Source organism: Anas platyrhynchos, chromosome 25, assembly GCF_047663525.1.
Source record: "Anas platyrhynchos isolate ZD024472 breed Pekin duck chromosome 25, IASCAAS_PekinDuck_T2T, whole genome shotgun sequence".
NCBI classification, from domain to species: Eukaryota; Metazoa; Chordata; class Aves; order Anseriformes; family Anatidae; genus Anas; species Anas platyrhynchos.
The window spans coordinates 3798051-3812409 of NC_092611.1; the positions used below are offsets into that span (position 1 = coordinate 3798051).

At 43.1% G+C, this 14359-nt stretch overlaps 1 protein-coding gene and 1 long non-coding RNA gene across 10 annotated transcripts in view; one reads left to right on the forward strand and one right to left on the reverse strand.

Annotated features, from left to right (window-relative positions):
• FLI1 (Fli-1 proto-oncogene, ETS transcription factor) overlaps positions 1 to 4895 on the forward strand; it is an 89412-nt gene extending 84517 nt beyond the window's left edge. For all 9 annotated transcript variants that reach the window (XM_072027597.1, XM_005019654.6, XM_005019655.6 and 6 more), the window contains 2 exons: positions 1186 to 1233; positions 2311 to 4895. In XM_072027597.1, coding sequence (XP_071883698.1) covers positions 1186 to 1233; positions 2311 to 2840 — 578 coding nt within the window. In that variant the 3' untranslated portion in view covers positions 2841 to 4895. The remainder of the gene's footprint in view (positions 1 to 1185; positions 1234 to 2310) is intronic.
• A 7080-nt stretch (positions 4896 to 11975) lies between these two features.
• On the reverse strand, positions 11976 to 14062 carry LOC139999419 (uncharacterized). The gene is made up of 2 exons (XR_011804866.1): positions 13491 to 14062; positions 11976 to 12462 (listed from the first exon to the last, which is right to left on the reverse strand). It is a non-coding gene; the product is annotated as an uncharacterized lncRNA (long non-coding RNA).
• Between the last annotated feature and the right edge of the window lie 297 nt (positions 14063 to 14359).

Below are 14359 nucleotides of genomic sequence, written 5' to 3' on the forward strand. Positions count from 1 at the left end.
CAAACATGCAGAGCCTTACAGGGAAGTCTTAGAATTATGAGTCAATTGTGACCCTGCAGTGACAGCAATTGTTCCAAACTGTTTCTATTTTACTGCATTGTCCTTCCCCATTCAAAAGAAACATCCTTGTTTCAGCTGAGTCACATGCAGTGCCTAGCATCAGTTGCATCTCCTTTGAAGCATCATGATATGCAGTGCAATGGGTCCTGAAGCAGTTAAAGGCACGGAGCTGTTAATGCTGCAGCAGTGCAGTGCCTGCTCACTAACCCCTCAGCTCTGTTGCAGTGATGTTCAATGGAAGCATCTCCAAACAGAATCATGGGGGTTCCCCAGCGTCAAAGAAAACCAAATAAGAAAAGCAAACCCTGCCGGACAGCGAGCAGTAGTGTTTCCTTCTAGTTTCCCGAGGGGCCTTTGAAAAGCTAAACACCACCTTCTTTGCTTTGCACAGCTGCTTTCTATCTTTCTTTTTTTTAGGGGGTTGGTTCATTTGGCATCAATTCAATCCACGAGCAAATGCTGTAGATCCAAATCACCAAAAACAGAGGGAAGCAAAGGAGAAGTGTAGACATTAGAGCTGAGGAGGCCCCACAAAAAGGGAAGGAATTCATTCCTAATAAATGCATCGTGGAGTTTTCAAGAAACACTCAGCCTCATTGGAGCCAGTGATAAAACTACTGTTACTCTCATTTGTCTAATGTTCTGTTTGCTTCAGCAAGGGAGAGTTGGGTGAACTTTTCATTGACCGCAGAGAGAAGCAAGCTGGACAGTTAACAAGTGAATTTGAAAATTTCATCTGTTGACCAGCTATTTTTATAAGAAATATATTTGCTTCTGATTTGTTATTTCTTTGCTCTCCCACACTTGTTTGTTTCCACGCAGCTAAATGTTCTAATTGACACATAAGTGTAGGGTATGTCCAAAGGGATTACAATCTTTGAAAGTAGGCAAGTCTGAAACCACTGTCAGAACAACAGTGCCATTTTGGATTCCATAAATAATTAGTAGTTTATTGCTAAAAAAATAGACATATCAGGTCTGTTCCATAGCCTAGGAGAAAAGGCAGTACAAGTGAAGCAAGAAAGTGAACATTTGATCTCGTTTCTAGAATAAATAATAATGAATTGTTGTTTCTTTTTGATGAGACATGTTTTTAAATAGCTTTTGTGTTGTTGTTTTTTTTAGATCCATATCAAATCCTGGGGCCTACCAGTAGCCGTCTTGCCAATCCAGGTAAATTCCTCTTAAATTCCAGACCACCATTGTCACTTCCATGTGATCTATTGCTCCAGTCTGTACTGAATGAGTAGCTGTCTGCTTTTGGGGTAGGCTGTGAGGGCCATGGGTCTTAGTAGTTGTGGACTCAAAACTGCTTTTGCAAAAATCACCACAGTAATGTAAGGAAACTGGTGCAATATCACCTTTATCAGGATAAAATCACCATCCTGAGTGTGCTTACCCCAAACTAGTATTCCCAAAGAAGAGCCTTTTAGGGGACTTAATTCACACTCTCTCAGATTTGCAGCACAGGTTTGTTCTCCAGTGTCTGCTGCGGATTAAGAGCAAGGAAGGCACAAAACATCTCTGAAAGTCACAACATAGTGACTGACCCCAGCAGGTTGTATTAAGGAAACAATTCCTGCCTTTGAGGACTAAGATGTTGCCTAAATCTTGCTTGAACTAAACAAATTCCTATACTGCTAGGAGTAGTAATGGAAATTCAAAAAATTGGGTTTAATCATAGGAGAGGGCCATCTATAGGCACTTTGCATTGACACTACTGCTTACTGATGTAGTCTGAAGGCAATAGTGAAAGAAACACCCTCATAAGGTTCTTTACCTTTACTGTTAGTATAACTACACCAAATAAAACTAGACGTCATCTCATCTGGGGAAGAAATAATCTTATGTATCTCAGATTACCAACTGGCAAATAAACTGTAAGTATCCAAAATAATATCCATGGTAAAGAGTAAGCAATTCAGACTTGAAATACACTGTCAACCATTCAGAGAAAAATTTTGCAGAACGCTATGCTCGGGAAAAGGCCTGTTTATGAATAGCTCAAAGATTTTAAGGCCAAAGGCGACCATTATGGAATCTAATCTGACCTCAAACTCATAAACAGAACAAAGGGTTGACTAACTTGTTTGCTGGGAATAGTTTATCCATTCCTGCATAAGATTTTCTAAGGCTTGAAGGAGCAGTTCCCAGTAAAGATCGAGATAGTCCTTCTGTTTCCTGCCTTTGTCTTTGCTTTTAAGCAGGAAGCACAATGTCATTTCCTTTCATTTGGCTTGCTTTTTGCAGGGAGCGGGCAGATCCAACTGTGGCAGTTCCTCCTCGAGTTGCTGTCGGACAGTTCCAACGCCAGCTGTATCACATGGGAAGGGACCAATGGGGAATTCAAGATGACGGACCCTGATGAAGTGGCACGGCGCTGGGGAGAACGCAAAAGCAAGCCCAATATGAATTATGACAAGCTGAGCCGAGCCCTCCGATACTACTATGATAAGAACATTATGACCAAAGTGCATGGCAAAAGGTATGCCTACAAATTTGACTTTCATGGCATTGCCCAGGCTCTCCAGCCTCACCCCACTGAATCGTCAATGTACAAGTATCCATCAGATATCTCCTACATGCCTTCTTACCATGCCCATCAGCAGAAGGTGAACTTTGTACCCCCACACCCTTCTTCTATGCCTGTCACATCATCCAGTTTCTTTGGAGCTGCCTCACCTTATTGGACCTCCCCTACTGGAAGCATTTATCCAAACCCCAATGTCCCTCGCCATCCCAACGCCCATGTATCACCACATTTGGGCAGCTATTACTAGATGCTTTTATCTTCAAGTGGCCTTAATCAGTCTCATTGGACTTCTTCTTTACTTCTGGTATTTTTATGTTTTTGGGGGGGACCCTTAATGGATAATTGTGGCGTTTCTCGGGCAAGAATTAAAACTGGATATTGGTTATTCCTGGATCAACCCTTTTACTTTTGTAACTTTGCCTCTTGTGTCTTGAACTGAGAGATGGATGCTTCTTTGGGCCAGTACTCTGCATTTTCTTTTTTATTTTTATTTTTTAATGCTTATGTCCTCTGTAGGAATTGACTATGAAGATTGTTCACCTTACCTGGAATGATTATTAGCTTTTCAGTGAGAGAAATTTTTAAGAATTCAAAGGAGGTTGACAAGACATAGACCCAACTGTGGGTCTTAGGAAAAGATGACTACATTTTTTTTTTTCTCACTTTGAAGAGGGTAGGCAATTTGACCATAAAGTCACGAGGACCTTGGGCTGCAGGGGACCACAACTGGAATCTTAGCTTTAAGGCAGATGAGGATTTTCACCCAACTGGAAATTTAGAAAATATATATATTCATATATATATATGTACATGTATATTTTAAGAAGTAAAGGGCATTGAAGGAACTTTTCTAGGCTGTACAACTTCAGTAGACTGTGTATTAACTCCAGAAACATCAGAAACCAGAACAAAAAGTAACCTAATATCAAGCACAGACATTCTTTGAAAGCAAAAGTGAAGTAAAATAAATGACAGCAGGCCCTTGAGCTCTGCCAGAGTCTTAGGGATCGCTAAATGCTACCGATTCGCGAACGCTGTGCGTTTGTCAGACCGTCATTCAAAGGGTCAACAAATCAGAAGGCAAATTACTGTATAAATTATGCAGATTTATTTTTCCCTATATCTCACAGTTTTAAAAGAGAGATTAAATAAAACGAGTTGACCTCGGTCACAAATGCAGGTTTGTTTTTTACTATCAGCTCAGTTGTTTGTGGGTTGTTTTTGTTTGTGTTTTTAATGTAATTTGTACATCTTTTCAATCTGTACATTTGGGCTGTAGCTTTGTACTTTTTTGCTAAAAAAATAAAAAAATAAGACATGAGTAATGTATCTGTTGGAGATAGTCTTGGTCCTGCAATTGGATCCATAATTGACTCCCAAATTAGCCAGAACCTTCCAGATTTCCTGGGTTTGTCTAGAGTAGATTTTTTTTCTTGTATTAGCCCGTCATAGTTGTTTGCAAATTAACTCAATTTAGCTAACATGTTTCTATTGAAGCTGATTGAAAACATACATTGACATTTTAAAGTGACCTATTTCAATATTGTGATTATTTTTCACCAAAATCTGGAACTTTGGAAACATTTTAACCACTTCACAGGGAAAATTATCAAATACTTCTCACAACATCTTTTGAAGACTTTGCTATGGGTTTTCGTTTAAATGCTAAACATTTGAAAATTCTCAGCCATCTCTAAGTTTGCACGTGCTAATTTGATGATCCACAAATGGTGGTTTGGTGCCATAAACAGAAGGGTAAACCACAATCATTCGTGTTTTAGAACAGATGTCTATCATGGGTTAGACTTACATCTACAACCTATTAGCTAACTTGTATTAACTGGCAGCCAATTAACAGGATCACAAATATCTAATCTAGACATAACCTCTGGGACTCTGTGTGGGTGCAAGATTTGGTCCATGTGCATCCGATTGCAGGATGAGAGCCTGAAACCAGAACATTATAGTCTGCTCATAACTTTAAACAGAAGCACTGATGCCATTATTTAACAAAAAAGAAAAATAAGATCAAGCTAATCAGTTTAGGTCTTAGTGCTTTTGGGTTGTTTATAAGTAACATTACTGCAATAATCACAAAATTTAAGTATGAAGAAATTACCCATGAAAATGGGGCTTTTGCTACTATATATATGCAATGTACTTTTTGGATATTAAAATATATATAATTTTGCAAGTAATCTTGGTGTTTTTTAAAACTGTATTAAGTGTTACAATGAAACTGTTGTATGAAGAAGATGATGTAAAAAAATGTGACAAAATAAATGGTGGTTTTCTTCTCTAAGACATCATATTGTCCCACTCTCTCCCTCCCCTCTCATGCCTGCTGAAAGAGCATGAACTTGCATCTAAATTAAATTCAACTAAAAGGAAAACAACAAATCTCTGTAGTAGTAGCAATCATCATCCTTATCACTGTAAAATAATATCAAATTCTTATTCCAGAAAATTTGTGCCTCTGGAGCCAGCGTTTATTAGACCTAATTTAGGTATTGAAGTGTCTCAATCAGAAACCTAGGCTCCATCTTTTGTCCATGTGGGGAGAGAGAGAGAGAGAGAGAGAGAATGAGAGCATGATAGAGTAGCTGGAGCTCAAGGAGGCGAAGTGTCTTGCATGAGGACAGTGGCAGAGCTGTGAGCAGGCCCTTGCCCCATGCCCCAGCAACTGGGTCACAGCCCTGTGCCGAGTGCTGGAACATGCAGCCTCCCTGCAAGCACCACAACTGACCTAATAGACATCTCCGACTGTTCACTCTTTTAGGGTACTCAACCAGCAGTTGGCAGAATGTATATGTGCAATGCTGTGTGTATTACCAGCCTGTCTGTCTGCTCATGTTTCTCACCTATCCCCAAACCCCAGGGAAACACAGTGCTCCAAAGCATTCCTGAGGTGGAGTAAGAGTCTGCAAAAACAAGCACCGCCAAGGAATCTTCTGATTGTGTATAAAGGTCAGGCAAAGGCACTTCCTGTATTTTTTCAGACACACGGTGGTCCTGAGAGATAGCTTGATCTTTCTGCAGATTTGATAAACCCTTAGAAATACATAACTGCACAAGTACACCATTTCCTTCCTCCACACACAACCTTTTGTTGCTAAGTTTCTAGTACAATAGCTTTCACCGGTTTAATTAGCAAGCCTGGGCTATGAAAAAGAGTTATGTTAAATACTGTGTTCAACCACCACAGAGCTGTTCCTTTTGTGTATTCAGCCACAGTTGTTCAATTTAGCCATAAAAGTGAGTGTTTTTTTGCATGTCTCTATTGTTTTTCGCTTCAGCGTGATCTGGATTCATTCTGGCTATGCATCATCAATAGAAGTATCACGTATTTTCTTCTCACACAATACGCCTGCCCGGTTGTCTGCTATAGGAAAATTTGAAGACTGAGATTGCTCAAAAATGCCTAGAGGCAGAATCTGAAGGTTATCAGAGCAAGAAGATGTCTTTGACAGCAAAATCTGGCCAGGAGCATCCTTGGTGGAAAACCAAAACAGAACAAAACAAAGCAAAATAAAAACAACAACAAAACACCTCTTTTGAAAACAACCAACAATTTGAGAAGCATCTGTTTCTGGCTGTCCATCTGGCAGCATCTCAGAGGAGCTTGGCTTAAGATGGAAGGTGATCAACAGCATCCACCACAGCTCAGGTCCCTTGAGTCTCTTTTCATCCCTCCTTTCAGGGTACATGCTGATACTAATCTTTTCTAGTATTTGCTAATATTTAGCGTTAGACAGAGTTTGCAGCCCACTTCAGGCTGCATTCTCATTAAAAAAAAAAAAAAAAAAAAAAAAAAAAAAAAGAGAGAGAGATAAAGAGATCGTAGAGTAGAGAGATCTCACACCAGAGTGCTAGACAACCTCAGACTGGTGGGGCACTTCCCAGGCACGTTTTAGCATTTTCATAAGATCTTAATAGTTTGCATTCCTCAGGTGAAGAACAAGTGATAGATAACGCATAAAGTGGAGCAGCCCATCGGTACCCCCAGAAGCAGGCTAACTTTGCAATGCTGGAAGCCCTAGGGATGATAATGGGGGATGTCCCCTCCCAACACAAGTTTCTGGGACAAACTGAGAGAAAATAAACAAGGAATGTGATGGTACTAAAGCTACTTCTTGCTTTTCCCAGGAGGACAAGGCAGATGGAATTCAAGTATTTCAAGCTTAAATCAGAAAGTTTACAAAACAGATGGTTGGAATCATGTGATTGTGAGCCATGAGGCAACTGGAATAGCAGAAAATCATCTCTACATTGAAGTTCAGAACTCAGACCTCACCAGGAAGCCCTGCTCCCATTGAAATGAGTGGTAATTTAGCTATTATTTTCTAGGGGTGTAGTGTTCACCCAGTACTTCTGTTCTGCTCCCCAAGTTCAAACATTTAATAGGATCTAGCTTAAATATGCAAAACTAGAATTAGCTTTATATGTCACCGTCTCTAAGTGTTGCAGCTTATAAAGTAGAAGCTGTGATGGCCTCACAGTCTCAGAGCTCCTTTGGCTGGGTTCTATCCCACAGGTTTTTATATTTGAGATGTACCTGCCTCAGTGTCTGCATATCAGAGGAACCTGGAAGGGGAGAACAAAAAGTTATTCTTACTGCTTAATTACAGATATCAGGTTTAGAACCTGCTTTCAGTTGTATTTTGGAGAAGCCTTTTTGTTCCCACTCAATCACTCCTTAGTCCAGAGGATGAAGACCCTTCCTTAAGCACTTGTTTGATGCTTTGAGTTAGGAGATGCCAAAATCTTCCTGTGTCAAGCATCTGAGATGCTATCTACTATGCTCATAGGCCAGCTGTGAATGAGAATAAAGGCCCACAGAAGCCATCGTCTATACACACACGTGGCAGACTTTCCTTGGAAGCACCTGGCATTATCTGAAACTGCTTACTGATTTCCTACACCTAAGAATTATATTTGAACCCTGAAGGTCAATTTCTAAACAACCGTGGGTTTCTAACAGGCATCTTTGCAATGGAGAGGGATTTCCCCATTCTAAGACGTTCCCTTTAGTAAAGAGGAAGTGTTTATATAAATTATTTATATGTATGTATTATTCATATATATATTACAGTATGAAAATTGTTGTCATTAGGAAAGGAAGGATTTGTCATTCTTCTGCCCAGCAAGCGTCTCTGATTTCCAGTCTTAATGAGACATTAACTACATGGGAAATCTGCTATAACTTCTGTTGGTGCAAATATTTAATAGGAAGCTGGACTTATCTGATAATATTTCATACACGTTCTTAATGTTCACAGTGACAGTAAATGACTATGCCTGAAGCTTTGTATTAAAAGCACTGATGAACCCAGCTGCTGTTTCCCACCCCTACTATCCCAAGCAAAGAGCCATTGGTCTGCAGATTCTGGGTTAAATGAGCCAGCTTCACTTTATTATACTATTACAATAACAGATTTTTACAAGCTGCCTTGTTATGCTGATATAGTATTTTTAATGACATCTGTGAAATTAGTTTGTTAGACTTCAGCCCGCTTCCTAACAATGTAGGTTCTCCCACATCAAACTGAGTGTTGCTGCATTTGGTGCTAATTAGAGCTGTAGTCTAGAGGCACATCTGAGACTGTGGTTTATAAATTCACTTCAAAGACCTTATTTGTATACTTTTGCACAATACCTAGCATAACTTATATATTATGATTTTCATCTGTAAAAGCAGAACTTGCAAATAAAGCTCAAGCTTTTCTAACATATTAGAAAAGAAATGAGACTAAGGTCACACAAAGAACTAATTTAACCTACATATTAATATTTTCATCTGTAGAAGTAGAAATCCATGCACATAAAATTCACACTTTTCTGTCAGATAAGGAACATCTCAGAGATTTGACAAAATTCTACTCTTCAGGCTCCTAGATTAGCAAACAGACCCCAATATTAAACCTACTATAAAGAATCTCAGGTAAGAAGGAAAGGCAACTTTCTGAGGCCACCATAACATCCCTCATCAGCTCTTCACCTCGCATTCATCAGCAGCAGGGAAGGAGCTGCCCCCACCAAGGCCTCGGGTGAGCAGGTGTGTCAGTGAGGGCCAGGTGTGCTTGCAGCTGAGCAGCCACTTCAACCAGTATGAATGGCCACAGCAAACACACCAGGGCAAGTGTTCTTGGTGAGGGGACTTACCTGCTCCTTATCCCCATAGCTAGGGAGCAGGCCAAAAAGGAGCTGTGTTTCTTACATTTGGTTGTTAACTGCTAAAGGAGAAGGAGCACAGGGACTCTGGCAGTTCGATGCACAGCTACTTCAACACAAGAGGTTTCTTCTTCCTTTCCAGGAACTGCTGCAAACTTGTTATTTGCTTTGGCTTTTTGTTAGCTTTCTGTCTCCTGGAGCTGGACCTACTTTACCACCCTCCCTGCTGCTGCAAAGCCCTGTGCACCAGAGCCAAGGAGCCCACGCAGCAGCCCTGGGTGCTGAGCCCCACTGGGAGGGCGGTACTGCCCAGCCCTGGAGTGCCAGCTCTGGGGTCCTGGTGCCCCCACACAGGGGTGGCAGCTGGTGCTGGAAATAACCCAGCCCCTGCTTGGGTTTTGGGGGCCAACATACCACAGCCATGAGCTAAAACAGACTGGAGGGTGTTTCTGTTTCAGGCAGCTGTTCCTCGTGGAGGGGTTGAACCTTAAAGCTCTTGTGCCTCAAGTCTGGGGCCACCACAAAACCCACAGGCTCCGCAAACACTGGGGTATCAGCACCACGAGCCTGGTGAGGATAATTTGGGGTGCTGGGACCTGCCTTAAGCCACCCCAAACCCTGGCGGAGTGTAGGGGGCACTGAGGGACCAGTCAATGGATGCTCATCTCCCAAGTGAAGGGGAGATGAGCCCCAAACTGCCCAGTGTGGTGGGTGGTGGCTACCCCCTTCCAACGAGCCTGTCCCACAGCCCCAGCTGCTTGTGCCTGCTCCCCTCTGGGCAAGGGGCATGTGGTGGTCAGCAGGGGGCACTGGGCAGTGACCTCCCTTCTGGGTGCTGGCGAGGAGTTTTTGGTTGTGTTGGTAAAGCTCCCAGCACAGGAGCACGAAAGTTCGTAATTCGGACTTCTGGAGACACCATCCAGTAACATAATGGTTTATGAACATTGCTATGGTGGCAGCAAGTCCTTTGTGCAAGTTTCTGTAGGCTCTGCAGCGCACCAGAAACACTCCCAAATCAGAGGGTGGCTGCAGCTGAGCAGGCACTTCTGGGCACTGTTGCAAAACTAACACAGAGCTAGAACTCAAAGCTTTCCCAAGGTGGCCTGTTTTGCTGCCTTTTTTTTTTTTTCTTCTTCTCTTTTTTCTCTCCAGCTGGGGAAACTGAGGCTCTAAGCAGGGAATGCAACTTGCTTGGAGTTGCAGAACAGTCACAAAAGGAATATGAGTCTCCCCAGACCCAGCCTCGCCATTACTAACCTGCCTCACCTACCGTAAGATCTGCTAAGGGTGCTTTAGGTGCCACTGCGGACGTGATGTTTACAGCCCCCAGCCCTCCACTTACACATCACCTCTGAATTCATTGCAGTGAATTAAGTCTCCCAACACTTCTGTGAAGTGGCTAAATATATCCAGCGAGCAGAGCTCATGCCAAAAATAAGTCACTAAATGCATTAAATTTTGTGTAATAAAATAAGGAACAGTTCCAATAAATTCTTGCTTTGCTCTTTCAAGATTGCCACGGTTCACACTGTTAACTTAGCTGCGCTGCCAACGTGAAGCTCGGGACTGCCTCCTGCTCAGGCTCCCGGCCGGCTGCGGAGCTGATCCGGAGGGAAGGGGTGCCATCCAGCGGCAAAAAGACAGAAGACAGATCCTCGTGGATCGCTCAGCTCGGCCTGACAGCTCCCCTGCGTGGGCTTTAGCATCCTAGCCTGCCCCGGGGGCGGGTTTTCTTACCAGTAACTTTTCTGCAGTAACTTCGTCTCTGAGCTGCAGACCTTACGTGGGATGTGGCCACCCGGGAGAGAGAGGGCTTTAATGCTTTGTGTGCTTAAAGCTGGCGAGCGGTTTGCAGATGGGAAGTGGAAAGAGGTTGTCTCGTTTGTAGCCTCCCCTTGCCTGTCCAGCTCCCTGGAATGGGGAGAATTTGTCTTTCTCGTGCAGCAGAGAGTTTATTCAAGTCATGAGCTTTACCAGGCAGATGCTTCCACCACAGGAATGTCAGCTTGGCCTCGGGAAACATGTTGTGTATTCTCACAGCTGCAGAGAGAGGGCTTTAGCCTTCCTCATTCTTGTCACAGTGAAATCGTCACAGGGTTATACTTGATTTAGGACCAGTGACAGTGCTGTCATAGAGGTTCCCCAGGCTGCAGCAGCAAGCTGTGGGCACAGATTCACTGGAGGGTTTAGGATCTTTCTCTGTTTCCCACATCCCTGCTACAGCAGGGGCTCTGCTCACATTCCTTCCATTGTGCTGTGGTTTCCCTCTGCTTGTGTGGGGAACAAGCATTGGGCCTACACCATGACAGTTCAAGGCAGGGGTGAATTGAAGGGGGCAAAATAAAAGGGAGAGGGAAATAAAGGCTCTCCCCAGCTGAATTCACTTGTGTCTAACCACATCAGTTTGGTGCCTGGGGAGAGGAAGGAGGCTGTGACACCTCAGCTGCTCTCATTTGTGTTGGGGCTTTGCACACTGCTGACTCGTTTATGGGCGAGTAGTTGAGTTTCAAGAAGCACATACATGCAGAAGTCATCCAGGCAGTTGCTGTGAGCTGGTTAGCAGTGGTGTGCCACATTCCCCTGAGTATCTAAACAGTTCGTCAGGGTTTGTTTTATTATTATTATTTAGGGGGTCTCTTCACCCTTACTACCAAAGGGTGTGTGGAGACAGCTAACTAGCACATGTCAGTTTACTAAAAGCAGTTATTTTAATTCATGGCCCTTTCTCCAGCAGTCAGCGGGATGCCATATTCATTTGCCAGCAGGAGGGTAAATCTATTTCAAAATGATTGAAATATTATGCACAGCTTGAATGAATGTTTAAAATAAATACAGTAGAAGAAACATGTTGTTTGTGAAATGAGAAGATAAATTAAGTTTAGTGTAGACACATTATTCCCAAGCTTAGCTGCTTGGCTAGCACTTTCACAGCTAAACCCTTTAGGCCTTAATCCAGCAGTAAGTACATGGTCTGATTTCCTCTCCTGAAGAGAAAGAGACTTTCTTTGCTTTATACCAACCCAGCTGTTAGCCCCTACATCATACTCCACTGTGTGGAAAGGACTAGTTGTGGAAAGGGCTAATTGTTTCTGCTACAATATGGACAGGTTGCAGACTGGATGGACAGGCAAGGAGGGAGAAGAGAACCATAAGGCTTTAGAAAAGAGTGCTGTGGAGAGGCAAAACGAAACGCTGTCACGGGTAAAAGAAACCAGTATCGGATCTGTGGTTCCCTCCAGCCACTTCTGCTTAGCAAGATTAAATTTATTTTCATCCTCTTAACTGAACTTTCTTTTAATGGCAGTACGGGTGACAGCCCCCAAAATAGATTTCCTATGGAGTCTGTCCTGAGTGGCACTGTGTGCGGTATGTCTCCCGATAACCTTTTTTCCCTGCCCTGGGACGTTATCTCTCTGGTGACAAACAGCCCTCTCTGGACAGAAAGAGGAAATTCCACTCATTGTTCGCTTGCTGCAGGGCTCTGGCTGCAGGGCTCTATCTCCTGCTGCGGGCAGGAGGCAGTGGCAGGCGTTTCCTGAGGTGACAGTAAGAGGGTTTCACTCCTAGATTCCCAGTTCAGTCCCAGTATGATTCCTCTCCAAGAAAGCTTGATAGCTCAGCCATGGTCCTGTCAACCTGGAGTCTGTCCCCATGGTGCTGTCCCTGTTCATGCAGCAGCCAGTTCCACCTTTGTGGTGCTAAAAAGTGAAAGAACACAATCGCCTTTTGGATACTGTAGGCAGCAAGGCAGTTATTGAGCAAGGCACAACCAAACCATCAGAAGGTGTGAACATCAGAACATCAGATGGCATTAAGACTAATCAATGGCTAACAGCAATCAGCTGTGATTCAGACTGAACAATCCTTGCAGTGAGATCAACTGTCTTCTGTTTAAGTTGTGGTAGCTCTACATACTTCTAGGCATAGAATAACATCTCACACGTGTCGTATAGAGGCCTAGGGGAAAAGGCTAGGAAAGCTGTCTCAAGAAGAACTTAGAGACTTAGGATTGTGAGATAGCTTTCCAAGGGAGGTGCCCAAATGCATTGCTTAGAGATCCTTTAAGATTTGGAGGACGTGCACTGCCCTTGGACAGGCACTAGAGTAGTCTTTGATTACTTTTTTTTCCCTATCACTAGCATTGCAGACTGTCTTTCATTAAAGAAAACAGGATTCATCCCTGTCACCTCACTGTCAAAGTGGATTGGACCATTTAAATGGATTTATGATAGACTTGCTTTTTCTGTGCAGTAAAGACTAGCTCCTTCAGTTAGGGGCATGTTGGTGTGTCTCTTCCCCCAGGGGTGAGGGGTGTGACTTGTAAGCCTTGAGTGCTGACAGTACTGCTTTCCAGGGAAGTTACACACGGGCAACTATGCAGGAAGTCTGCAAAGGAAATGTAGCAGCAGTTATGGAAGGGCTGAGAAGCACTGAAGTAGCCTTTTGGTTCAGACAAGCCTGGCACTCTTGAGACTTCATTCCACTTCCCTGTTCCCTCCTAGATTTCTGTGGATGGCCACTAATCACTCCCTGCTTGTGCTTTGCCGTGCCACTCCATGTGGGGGATAATTACTGGCCTTCCAAACAGGCGGTCTGCGAGGCACTACTGGTCGGGGGGCTCAGATGCTGTGGTGATTGGGGTTGTAAAAGTAGTTTTACAGTTGGCAGTGCTTGAAAGACTGCAAAATCAGTATACTTGAGATATTGGGCAATGTCTGTGAATTACCTTAAAGATTTCTGCTGGCAGTTGCAGCATGCCCTGCAGCCAGCCGTCGGGCAGCCGTATTTAGTGGTTGTGACCCATGCTGGGAACAGAGCTTTGTGCTGACCTTTCCACCTAGAAGTGAAGATGGGTGTAACAGCCATGCCTTGAAGAGAGGAAAGACTGAGACGGTTGAGAATTGGCTTTTAAAGTGCTTTAGTGACATAATTGTTCTTAACATTGTTCTTTGTACAGCCAAAGTACTTTGTCCCACATTACAGATGGCAAATAGGAAACACAGTGATTTGTTCTGAACCAACAAAGGGATTGATGCTACACTGGGGCTGAGACCTGAACAGTCTTGGTTTCCAGATGTTTATATTTCTACTCTCACAGTCCATTTATTTACAGAATTGTCTTATCATTTGACTGCTTAATTCTCCCTTTCTTTAAAAAACACTCAGTCCAACAGCATTTAAAAAGGCCTTTCTATTTTACCACAGTGGTGAAAATAGATGAGATGAATTACATCACTGGAAGAGTTCCCATAAAAACTCCCTCTTTGGTCTGCCACTTGGACTCTCAGCAAAAGAATTAGTTGGGAAAACAAAAGCTGTGAGGATGTGGAAATTCACCAAAAAGCTATTGAAGCATCTTGTTGTATATGAAACTTAAATGTCAAAAATTGTACCAGGAAAATGTTCACCACAACTTAGCTACCACTGAGCAGGACTCATTTGCTACAGAGGTGCACATTTTTCTGCAGTGAGATGAACCATGTGGAACTGAACCTGAAGGTGGGGGACGGGGATGGGATGGGACCTGTGAATCTTTCCTGTGTTCTTGTTTTAAGAAGACTCATTCTTCAAAGAAAGAGATCATTGGTATTTGTT